This window comes from Drosophila albomicans, chromosome 2L (assembly GCF_009650485.2).
Source record: "Drosophila albomicans strain 15112-1751.03 chromosome 2L, ASM965048v2, whole genome shotgun sequence".
NCBI classification, from domain to species: Eukaryota; Metazoa; Arthropoda; class Insecta; order Diptera; family Drosophilidae; genus Drosophila; species Drosophila albomicans.
In genome coordinates, this window is record NC_047628.2 from 8635874 (window position 1) to 8648736 (window position 12863).

General features: G+C 37.0%; 1 protein-coding gene across 5 annotated transcripts in view; it reads left to right on the forward strand.

Annotated features, from left to right (window-relative positions):
• The first annotated feature begins 545 nt into the window (after window positions 1-545).
• The window catches only part of LOC117564094 (tyrosine-protein phosphatase Lar), a 117802-nt gene continuing 105484 nt past the window's right edge, over window positions 546-12863 (forward strand). For 4 of the 5 annotated variants that reach the window (XM_034242738.2, XM_034242741.2, XM_052003168.1 and 1 more), the window contains exon 1: window positions 593-681. In XM_034242738.2, the coding sequence (XP_034098629.1) occupies window positions 594-681 (88 nt within the window). In that variant the 5' untranslated portion in view covers window position 593. Of the gene's footprint in view, window positions 682-12863 lie in introns of all 5 variants that reach the window. The other variant, XM_052003169.1, reaches the window with a different exon arrangement.

Genomic DNA, 12863 nt, shown 5'->3' on the forward strand with positions numbered 1-12863 from the left:
ATTGAATGATTAAATTATCACTCACGAACGATCATTGCAACTAAATGCTAACAAAACAAACTAACTAAATATAAACAACTAAAAACAAAACTAAATACACACAAATCAACACAAATACACGACCCACACAAAACTCTCTCTGATACAACACCCGCAACAAAACTCTCGCTGCTACGACACACTGCTGCACACTATCTGTCTCATTCGTTCACACAACACATTACATTACACTCTTATATTTGCTCCCTTTATGCATAATTAGCGCGAGCAACGTCGCGTTGACGAGAGACACTTCTGAGAGAGCGCGCGTGCCAAAGAGTGCAAGTGCGAGAGAGTGAGCGAGCATCAGCCAAGAGAGTAAGTCTGATCAGCTCGACTCAAGAAGCAAACACAAAAACAAAAAGCAGAGAGAAAGAGCGAGCAAGAGCTATACTTGAACATAGCATTCGAACTTGTAGTTGTTGTTGCTGTTATCGACTTTTTATCATCATCAACTAACTGCTGCTGCCTGCCCAACAGCAACCCCGACCCCCACACACTAACCACACTCTGCCTCTCAGTCTATCTCTCGTAAAGCATCGCATACATAAATAATGGGTATGCAGATGGCAGGCACTTTCGTTGCAGCCACCTTCCTTGTAGCGTTGCTTATCTGGACCCCCGCGCCGGTTGATGCAGTCCGTGAGTACAAAAAAACATCAAACTAATTACTACACACTACGTCTATACTCTATATATCAAGTACTTTTCTACAGAATAAATATGCATAGATTTAAGCGAGTCGAATCTCTAGTTAAGTGCAATTAGGTTACATTTAGGTTAAGCGACACTTAAGTTACTTTCTCTTAAGTTGCAACATAGCAAATTCAATCAGCAGATTTAAGACAAGTTAATTGTAGGATACACGTTAATACAGTTTGATTACGAATTCCCAAGCGGGAAAACAATGCAAATTTTGTTGGCAGCTGTAGAAATCCTAATGAGAACGTTGTTGCTTAGTTTGGGGCCCAGAAATAGACATGAACAGGATATGCGCTGTCTGGGGATAGTTGCTAAAAATTAACTAGGATGTGTGTGATAATTGAAAAGGGAATTAGTAACAGTAATTGTGCAGTGCTTAATAGATAAAAATGTGGGACTTTTATTAGATGATTTCACTAAAGTTATATCCTGCTCATCAGACAGTTAGAAATTGGGTATTAATTGAGATTATTTTGTATTAATAGTAAAACATTTGTAGTAAAAGTGTTAGTCAAGTTTGATATATTGACAATATTTAAGCTAAGTACTATTCCATAATTAACATACAAGTTGTATTCATGATTTAGTTTTATCTGCCCCAAATTGTATGCTATGTTTTTTTTAATTTGAAATAATTACTATTTCAGAACACGTATACGTAATATCACTTTTACTGTATTTTAAGAACCAAACATTATATACTTATAAATATTGAAACCTTCTTAATTGCTATATATTTTTAATAAACCAATTTCGTTCATTATTTAATGCTACAGTTAAAAACCTCAATATGCTGCCTGCACTTTCGACAAAATGTCGAGTGGAAATTCGAGAAAGATTGTTGCATTGTAAATTACCTTTTCATCAATTAATGCGAAACTCAATCGCTGACAATTAATTCACAATTGAAACAGCTTTATCCCTCATTCAAATGGCTTTGGATATGCTACGTTCGACTTTTTTGCTCAATCAACTGAAAGTTGTAAATTTCAAATTACTTTTGCAAAAGTTCCGTTCCCGCCCCCCCGCTCTTACCACTTACTTTTCGTGAGAGTGAAACCACTTTTGTAGCCATATTTCATCAGTCAGCGAATGGTATTTTGGGTTAGGGGAAAGGGAAAGATAGAGATAGAGATAGACATTGCGAGATGGGGATAAAGCTAGTGGAAATGTGGTGGAACGGAAGGGGAGGGGAGAGAAACTAGTACTAGTCTAGTTTTAGGGCAGCTTATGGCTTAGCGAGCTGAAACTTTTGCTATATGTTAATTATGGCGCTGCATTTATTTGAGGCTTAATATAGCTTGTCGTATTCATATAGTTTGTTCTCGGTTTGCCAGTTGGCAGTTCCTGTTTTTAGGTTTAGCGATTTTGGCTGCAAGGAGAGTTGTGCTACCTACTTTTCGTTCGATGTTGCCGCTTTTGCTGTCGCTGTCGCTGTCTAAGCGAAAACTTTTCAAATTATCGTAGCATCAACTTTTTTGTCCGCCCTTTCTCTCACTCACTGATGAGAATTATTGCGGCGGGCTGCGGCGACTGGAGACTGGATCGAGCCTGCCCAGGAGTTTGTGGCAAATTAATTAAAACTTGTTGCAAAAAACCACGCAGCGAACGACAAAAAAAAAAAATAAATAAATACCAAAATGAGTTTGTGATATTTGCGTGGCGCCACGCACTATTTTTCTCTACATACACAGGTGCAAGGATGATGCGGTAGCTTAGCTGGGTGTCCTCCAAACAATACACAATTGTCCCCAACTACTTTTCGTTCGAGCGTTGTATCATAATTTTAACAAACGACAAATTAGCCGGCAAATGTTTCCGACTGTGGGACGAGGGAGGAGGTGGAGGTGGAGGAATTGATAGAACTTGGCATAGGGTGGGTCAAAAAACCATTTACATGCAACAGCAAACAGTTTTGCATATGTTTTAGAATTCCCTCAAACTCTGACTCTGACTCTTCTGCGCTTCCACACAAATGTTGTTGTCTAACGGTTTGTCGCTCTGTCAACGCCTATGGCGTTGCAACAAGAGCGGCCTCGACTGTGCCACAGGGACAGAGACTACTAGGCAGTGAAGTGCTAGTGCTATGTGGCATATACATACTGTAGTGTGGAGTGATGGGGAAGTTTTGCTGAAAAGCCGCAGCCCGCAACGAGTTGTACAAACATTTCACGCGGCAAAGTGCCGCATAAATTTCAATTTAATGGTTTATACGATTCCGCACACACACACACACACTCATGCATTCGTAGTTACAACACTCACACAGCAGGCACAAAAAAAAAAAAAAAAAAAAAATAGAAAGAGGTGCGACAAAACTGTGCAAAAAACTTCTCTCTCGTCCGACAGGATGTACAATGGTGAATGTCTGTCTCTTGTTGGCGTTGTTGCATTTTGTGCTTTTTGTTTTCATTCTCCGCTCCTCCCTCGTTGTGTTTTTGCTCGTTTTTGCACTATTCTGGCGCTTGTTTATTAGCCCAATGCAATGAAGCAGCCGTGTGAAAGGTGCGCCCAAATACACAACTGCTCTTAGGGCCTCGGAAAATATGAGCAACCTGCTACTTGACATCATTTTCATGTACCTCCTGCAATTTAACACTTTTAAAATGCCGAAAAACTAACACCGATTTCTATCTATGAAAACGAGTCTTTATTTTCAAATTTTTTTGTATATGTTAGTATGGCAATCAAAATGTTAACTATCAACTATCAAAGCTTTGGGAAAAGTTAATCCACATATGACGTGGCAACTTTTCAGGGTTGTGCAAAGGGAATCTAATACTTCCAATTTGATACTCAGCTATTTTTGCCCCTCTTGAGCTGTAGCGCAAAAGAATGTTTAAAATGAAAAACTCTTGAGATGATAAAAGCTTTTGCTAGACTTTGAAGGACGGTGACTTTTGTCGAAAATTAAGCGTTTCTCCACGATTTGAGCTCTGGAACTTAATTAAAGTTAGTTAATTTGAGTAAGCTCAACTTTGCTTCAAATATTTGCGTTGTTTTCCTTTATTTTCTCGCTTTTGTAGTTTTTCCTGGGACTCTCGAGCTAACACTTTAAAAGAACTTTTCACGTCAATGTACACATCATATAAAAGTACATCAAAATTTGCTTATGATGAGATGTTGATGATGATGACAGACACTTTGACTTGTCAAAAGTTTGGTAAAGTCTATTATTTAATTCAAGAATCTCTTTTAATTTTGATTGCGAAATGCAAAGAAATTTGGCTAATAATTTTATATTATAGTCGTGTCTTTAAATTGCGAGTGCGAAAAACGTCTTATGTAATTAGCCGAAAAGATGGAAGTATTTATGCGTTTCGCTCGTTTCGTTTGCTTTGCTGTCATTTTCAATTGTCGGCGATGGCGACAGATAAATGTTGATTTATATGACCCAGGCCCCGGCTCCGGTCCCGACTTCTCGAGAGGGTCTTGGACATTAATGTGTTGACATTTGGGACCTCTCTTGAAAGAGCAAAAAAATAAGGAAAGAAAGAAACTAACAGCATTTCACTGTAACCATCAGACACATATACAGTCGAGCGTTGTAATGAAAAGTAATAATATTAAATTAACAGAAACTCTCAGGAATTGTTGCCGCTTTGGCTCGCAGTCAGTCAGTCCGGTGTTGTGGCATGGGTAAATGGGAAATGGGCCCGGGAAATGATACTGGGCCTGTTTTTCCACTATTTCTCGCTAGGCCAAGGCAGTAACATCTTATTTATGGTCTCGTTTCTCGTAAAAATTTGTTATTTAGATTTATGGCGCTTTGCTCTTTGTTGTTGCCACATTTATTTATCTGCTTTTCTTCGCAGTTGGTTTTGTTGTTGGCTTGTGTATTTTTTTTGTTTTTGTTGTTTGTTCTTACCGATGCCAGTGAAATTTTAGAGCCACTTTACTTGGTCACTTTGCGAGAACAACAAGAACAAGAGCAAACCGCATTCAGAATAACAGAAAAAAAACAGCAAGTGTGATAAATGCCAAAACATTATTATTGTTGGCAGTTAAGAGCGTGTACGAGCACTTCTTATGTGTATGCTATATGGCCGTGTTTGTGTTGATCTAATGATATGCGGCATTAATAAAAACGCATTCGCATTTGCGTTTCTCATTTGCTTTACTGCGTCTTTCCACCGTACTAAAAAGTGGCATTGGGGAAAAGCTTGCCACGTGCCTTGCTGGATACGCATTTTGTGCGAATCTAATGGAGAGATCTAAAATCACAATTTATCTACATTTTTTTAAGACTAGCCTTATAATTGTTTCTACTCGATTTCGTTCTATTTTTACAACTTTACCATAGGATGTCATCATGAAGGACTTACTTTTAATACTATTAAAATTTAACATGTAAGGGGGTACTACGAGCTACCCATTTTCATTAAGAGTAAAACAATGCAATTTAATTCTTAAAATATACCAAAAAAATATACTAAAATATGCCGCTGGTATTTTAATTTACTATTACGTTCAAAATTTACCAGATTGTTAAGTGAAGCAACCGACTTCCCATTTTCAATAAAACCTTAAAAGTTTTCTTCTTAGAATATACCGAAAATATATTGAAGGGCTTTCGATATACTATTAACTTTAAAATATAGCAGATTGTCAATTAAAGCAACTAAGAACCGATTGCAGCATCTGTTTTTTTATTTCTTCAATATCAAAAAGCTGAAAGTTAGTTAAATATGATATTAAATAAATGTATTGCCTACCAAGAAAGAATTTCTTCAATTTCCATTTCTTTCTAATATTAATCAAATTTTTATTATCGTAATGATGTTTCATTTCCTATTCGCCTAGAATTTATTTCACATTTACAAAGTATTCCAAATCACTTTAAATTCTAATAAAAAATGTTTAAAAAGCCAGACCATCCATAAATCATATATATTTGAATGCCATTTCGTTCCAACTTGCAACTTAATATGATTTGCAACCATAAAGAATTTAACAAAGACATCGAGCATACTAAATGAAATGCAAAATTGAATAATGGTGTTTCATTTCCTGCTTCATTTTTATATTTTATATTTTCTCTTGTGTGATTTTTTATCACTTAAAGATTTGAAAAATCTACTAGTCGTTAAAAGAGATTTCAGTTTAAACACAATGACATTATGCAAATCTTGGCTACTTCACTTTTTAAGTGCCACAAATTGTGGCATAGCATTGCTCCGGACGCTGTTGTTGCACACATTTTTATGCCACTTGCTGCCAGTTTAATTAGAAAAAATGTTAATTTAATGCTTCGGTGGTTCGCTTGGTTTCTGTTGAATTGAGTTTCCTGACCAACTTGATGTCTCTCTGCCTCGAGCTGTGTGTGTATGCCACTTTTGTCTATTTGTTTGTTTCCACCTAACCAAGCTGGTGTGCATAAAGTGTGCCATGCACACAGACACACACACAGCATAGACACATACACACAGATAGAGACCGGGAGCGATGCCATGTGCTGACCCACGCCATATGTCCGTGTCATATTTTGCTTGCAGCGAACAAATTTCGACAATAACCGAAAAAAATGAACAAGCGCCGAGTTATGTTGTCAATACTATATACGGGGATGGCATACCCTATATATATATCATATTAAAGTCAATGCTGTATGCTATACTTTTTGACAAGAAATATATTTGTTTTTGAGTTAAATCTCTTTTTTGATATTATATAGAGTATTTAACATAGATGTTGCCAGATATCTATGTAGACAGCGATGCTCTACCCTGAAGTTGTCAATAATTTTGTGGTTTTAATTAACTTTATATAAAAGTAATAATACTTTATTTATAAAGAAGTCTTAAAGTGCGCACAAATGTTTTTGCTCAGTTAACGGCAGCAGTTCAGAAATAGTTAAAATAAATACTTCAATTTTAAACAGTTTTAGATACATTAAAATTATTTCACTGTAGGAAGTGGACTTTCTTTCTACTATCTAAATTTTAATTCGAAGATCAGTTTCTAAAATATATCTGTGCTGTATAATGTAGTGCAACTTAAGACCCTCAGAAGTATAATCTACATAGTTGCAATCTTTTCGCTGTAAGGCCATAAAAATACCCTGTAGCTTATATTTAAAGTGCTTCGAGTGCGCTATGAATGCGGTATAAAAATATATATACATATTTGACGGAAATAGGTGAAACGTGCTTTCAAGCCGTCTGCACAATGACGGAATAAATGAATACCACGTGAGCATTTAAAAGCATCAGCTATACAAATGTCCAATGTTTTTTTTTGTTGCACTTTATATAAAATGAAAAATTTTGAGTGAACTCTTTTGAAAAACTACGCTTAAATTTGTAGCTAAGCTTTAACTACAATTTTGTCTTGACTTGGCTGAAAAGTTGCATGTGAGGAGGGTATATCATAAAAGAAAAAAAAAGAAAATAAAACGGAGTTGTGGTGAAATGGGTCATATTTGGTGACCTTAGACCTTTGGCACATCAAACATTTTCCGCATGCCCTTTTCAACTGCAGGTTATAGAGTGTGGCCCGGGAAATCCTCGCGCGCAGTTTTCATTTAAAACTACTGAAAACTTGCTGCCAATGTATGTGTGTGTGTGTGTGTGCGAGTGTCCGTGTCCATGTGTGCGCTAAATGATTCATGAGTCACATGAGTTGCGTGTGTGTTTGTGTGTGTGTTTGTAGAGAAGTGAGTTTTTGCCGTGAGCAAAAAGTGCTTAACTCGTAATTTTTGAACGTTACGTGCAAATAAGGCCACTGAGGCCACGCTGGCCGCCGTTTAGCGATGAACTCTTGCAACAACTCGTAGCAACAAATTTGTGAGTGCATTTTATTGTAGTAGTTTGTAGTCGCAATTGTTGTTGTTGGCTGCAGCACATGAATATTGCAGCTGATGAGCAGCAGAAGGTTTCGCCCACCAAACTCCTTCATACAACAGCAACAGCAACAACAACAGCAAAAGCAGCAGCCTCTGGCTTCTGCTCTAGCAAAGGGTCAAAACTTTTAATTAATGTTTATGGCTGCACTGCGGCGGCTCGGAAGCTCTTTAAGTACAATTTATTTATTATTTTTTGTTAGGATCCAAGCTCTCCAGCTCCATCCAGCCAGCTAGCCAGCTAAGACGGCCCCCAAAATGGGCCAACAAGACGCTCGGCAGCCTAAAAGCAGACAACGCAACGCGGCGCATTTTTTAATTAATTTGTTTGGTGCCGCCATCTTCTACCCTTTAACCACGAATTTTGTGGGTTTGTTATTGTTTTTTATTTTGTTTTCGTTTTTTTCTCTCGTTGTTGTTGTTATATTTTGGGTTTGGGGTTTACATTAATCAATTAAGGTGCGCTAGCAGCTATAAGTACATGAAATTTTAATTGCATTCCTTCACCGTCGGCCCAGACATTACACACACTTTTCTTCTTCGGCTGGTTTATGTTAGTAGACGGTGTGCGTGACAATAAAGTTCATTTATTTCACTTTGACAACGGTTCAGTTCAGGGTTATGCCACAAGGTCCTTTTGCGGGGGTACTTTCGAAATTATTATGGATTTTATTTTCGTTTAATAACTAGCCTTTTGTGCGTCTAATTTGATATACTTAAAGCTTTAAGGGCTTGCGTATTTTATTTCATTTTTTTTTTGTTATTTTATTTTCTTATGAACGCACTTTGCTGAAGCGCTGCTAATTGAATTAAAGCATCAAAATTTTATTTAGCGCACTTTATTAGCAGTTGTTTTTTTTTTTATCATATTGATACATTCCACTCTTGCAAACCAAAGATAACTACACTATGATACTTTGACGATTGTTGTCAGTGAATATCTTGTCTAACTATCAACAGATTTGATAACAACAGAATACAATAATTGATTACGTGAGTGGCATACAATAAATATTCCTGTATGGATGGTATCTTACTGACTTCGTGTATTGAATTCGTTTATCTTTAACTAAAGGATATAGCTATTGACAGTTCACAGCTTTTCATGTTAATTCATATTTTGAATATTTATTTTTACTCTCTTAAAAATTTAGTTTTATCTTTACATTGAATACGAACAACTTTGAGATAAACTCTATATTATCACTCTTTTTGATAAGAAGATATTACAAGCGTCAAGTTCAGATAATAATTATTGTACTACTTGAATTTAATCTTTCACTTTACACAGTTTATTATTAAATTCTGAAAATAAGTTTCGAGTAATACTCTAAACAATTACTATATAAGCTGTGTGTATAAATTGCGAATGGTCATTTCAATCTCATAACAATTACTACATAATCTTTGTGTATATACTTATTACGGTCAATCATTTCAATTTATTGACTCGATCTTAATAAATTAATTTTATCCTCCACTTTTCATAGTTAATTTAATCTTTAAATGCTTAAATTAGTGTAGAATTCAAATAGATACATATATTTGAACTACTTTCTAAATAATTCAAATAGATCTATAAAAAATCAAAACTAGTTTTCCTACTAAAATGTTTTTGGCTTCTCCAAAGCATGTGAATTTCATTTCCGTTACTCATATGTATACGAGTGTGTAAGTGTGTGTGTGTGTGTTGTGTATGTTGTATGGTAAACTCTCGTATAAGTAGATGAAATATTCATACCCAAAAATTTCATCACCCATCGTTGATTATCCCGAGCTCCCTCCCCGCCGTCGTCTCGCTCTCTCTCTCACTCTTTCACTCGCATTCGCGCTCTGTTCTGTTTTACTCTGGGGTTTTTGCCATGCAGGATGCGTGTGTGTTCATTTTTTTTTCGACTGTTTCTTTGAGCACGCAGGGGAATAATTACAAAATTTATGAGCACGGCAATGGGCGTGGCCTCATAATTGTCAATTGATGGGGAGAGGTCGCAGCGGGTGCCTCATAAAACTGAAGTAGTTGCCAGTCATTGTTGTTGTTGCTGTGGCTGTTGCTGTTGCTGTTGCTGTTTCTGCTCTTTTTGTGCTTTTGTTGCCGCCATCGTCTGTTTGGTTGTTTTGACTGTTGTTTCTGTTGCTCTTGCTCTTGCTGTTGCTTTTGTTGCTGTTGCTTTTTCCGTTTGCATGTCGTGTGCACACGCCAAGGGGTTAAGGTTCGAGGTACGGCACGTGCTGCGACTGCTTGAGGCACCTCGATTTCTCTGGCCAGCAGAAGCAAATCGGGCATCGGGTTTTAATATAATGCGCATTTTAATGTCATTATTTTTGTGTTTTTACCTCCGGCTTTAAGTTGCCGCCACAGCAACAACAGCATAAAAAGCAAAAGTGCAAAAGACGTCAACAAAGCGGGCAATGCAAATTGCGGGCACAACAAAAAAAAACAGTAACATGAAACAGGTGGCAAGTAGGAAAAATGGGAAAAAACTGGGAACGAGGTGAAGTGAAAGAGAGGCGGAGACGGAGACGGGGACGGGGAACAACAAGTAGAGAAAGCGAGAATTCGCAAAGTGAGCTATTTTTGTATGCCACACAAAACACAAGAGGAGCAGCAACAACTACAATAAGAGTCTGATTCCCCTTGCCATACACACTTTCTGCCTGGTTCCACTTCCCCTCTTCCCCGCTCTGCCCCCCTTCAGCACTCTGGCAGTCAGACAAAGCGACGGCATTGTCGCTTTTGTGTTGCATAGTTGACATTGTTGGATTTCCACAAAGGTGTAGACCAAGCAAGCAACGTGAGGCAACAGGCAGCACTTGAAGAGCTCTGCTGCATGTGGCACGATAATGGGATCGAGAGATGGTAGGCGACAGAAAGAGAGAGGGAGACAGTAGAAGGAGGAAGGTCACATATACAGAAAGATATCAGCACGTTTGATTTGGTTTTTGCCTTGTATTTGCTTTAGTCGCAGAGTCAAAGCGTGTGTCTCTCGATGTATTGGTGTGTTTCAGGTGCAACAATAACGTCGTTGGACACTTGCGACTGTTCATCTTCACACCTCATTGGTCGCCAGCTGGTGCGACTTGCCACTTGCCACTTGCAAAGCACCAAGCAAACTTTGTTTTTACCTCCTTTACGGTGTTCTCCTCGTTCTCCTCCTTCTCTTTTCTCTGCTCTGCCTCAACTATCTATCTAACTATATCTCTTTGTTGGCATATTTGCTTTGGCTCTCCAGTCGAAGTTCGACTGAGTTGACAGCTGCCGCAGTCAACTGTTTAAACTTTAAACCCCATGCTTAGTTTATTTATTCGCATTTATTCAATTTATTTCAAGAAAATTTCAAATCTTTGACAATTTGCCAGAGATACAAAAAAAAAGGATGTCACTTTTTCTGAGATAAGCGTCGAGTTGCATTTTCTTGTCTTTTCTTTTTTACTGATGGCGCAGAAGTTCACATTAAATTTCAACTCTTATAAGACAAATATTTCTTTTTTGTTCGCTTTCTTTTGGGTAGTTACATCTTTGACAGTTTACAATATTAATATTTTAAATAGTAGAATCTACTAATAAATAATATTCGTTTTTACTATATGTATTTCGCTTTTTCTCATACGACTTTGTTTCCTTGCATTTTTGAATAATTGAAAACTTCCATTAGATTGCAGCAACAATATAAAATAATAATAAACTGACAGAGGCAACTTTTGCTCTTTATATTGTTCATTTAAAGCGGTATTTTTTTGTGCAACTTTTTCTATCTCTGTCTCGTATTTTTTTGCTGTGTTGCGCATCGTTCGCCAACACTTTGCTGCCAAGCACACAAATTGAGGACAAGTTTATTTTTTGTCAGCTCCTTTTCGCAGACATGTGACCAGCACTTAAAGCACACGTCGCATCCCAAGACCGCGCTTGCCACCATTTCCCTCGCATCCATCCTCCGATCCTTGCGCTGCCATCCTTGGTTTGCATTTTGTGTTTGACGCTCTAACTAAGTACTTGACTGGACGGCTTGGCGGGTGAAGAGCGGGGAAAGAGGAGAGAGGAAAGTAGACTGCACCCATGGATGCAAACTTTCCAATTGTTAAAACTTTGCACTTGAGCGATTTTGGTGTAGCATATTTTTTGGCATATTTGCGCGCTCGCATGTACCAAGCACTTTGCAAAGAAAACTTTTCAATGTGGTAAACACACACACACATACAGGCATGCATCATAGACTGTGATGCACATACATTGCCGCAGACACAACTATTAAAAGCCAGCAGCAGCCGAAAGAAAAATGCATAAATAATGTAGGCAAGGCGAAGCAAAGCTGCTGGCACCAAAAAAAAAAAAAGTGAATACAACCAAAACAACAAGAAATATGAGTTGGCCGCAGTTTCGAATAACGAATTTTTAATGCTCTGACAAATGAGTTTTAACAGGGAATGAATGTTGTTTATTTGAAAACTTTACTGCTTTTGCTCTGTTTATTGTGGTCAAATAGAAAACCCACAACAGACATTTCAAATAAATTTGCTCGGCTTTGTCTGGTTAAACATAAATTTTATAACATGAGAACTATTTTGAGATTTCCTCTTCCTATATTAAATATTTACATGTCTAGCAACATTTTAATTCGAGCCAAGAAAAGTATATAAAATTCTTTATAATAGTTTAGAACGAATTAAATATTTCTTATATTTAAATTTTAAATTCAGTCCAAAAATAAAGGTAATTAAAGTAAACAGCTGTTAAACGTAACATTTGAGTTTTATGTAACATTTCTGTTACGGAACTTTATAGTTTCATGTTCGCCAAAGTGAAGGCTGCAAATAAAGTTAACATCTGTTAAGTCAACAATTTTGTGACAACATTGAACTGTAAAATATTTCGTTAAGATTTTAAAATGACACACCATAATTTATATTAAAAAAATAAAATTTTAATAAATTTATTTTGTTGTTAATATTTTTAAAATTATAACAATTTATTTTGAAGAATTTTACCATTTCCAAACTCATATAAATTCTTCAAAATGTTCATAATACAAAGATTATCTGGTTGCCATATTTGCTCACATAGTTGATATTCCCCATGCAAAGTCTTATACACTTTAAAAAAAAAGGACACCGCCTGTGTCAAGTTGACAGTTTTTCTTTTTAGCTGGCGCAAGTTCTTTTCCACACATTATGAAAAACTTTCTTCTAGCGCGCACTGATAAACGTTCCCGTTGTCTCCTCAACTTGCTGCCGCTTCCTTCACCTAGTTCGTTTTCTGAATGCGTAGCTCTCTCTTTGTGTGTGT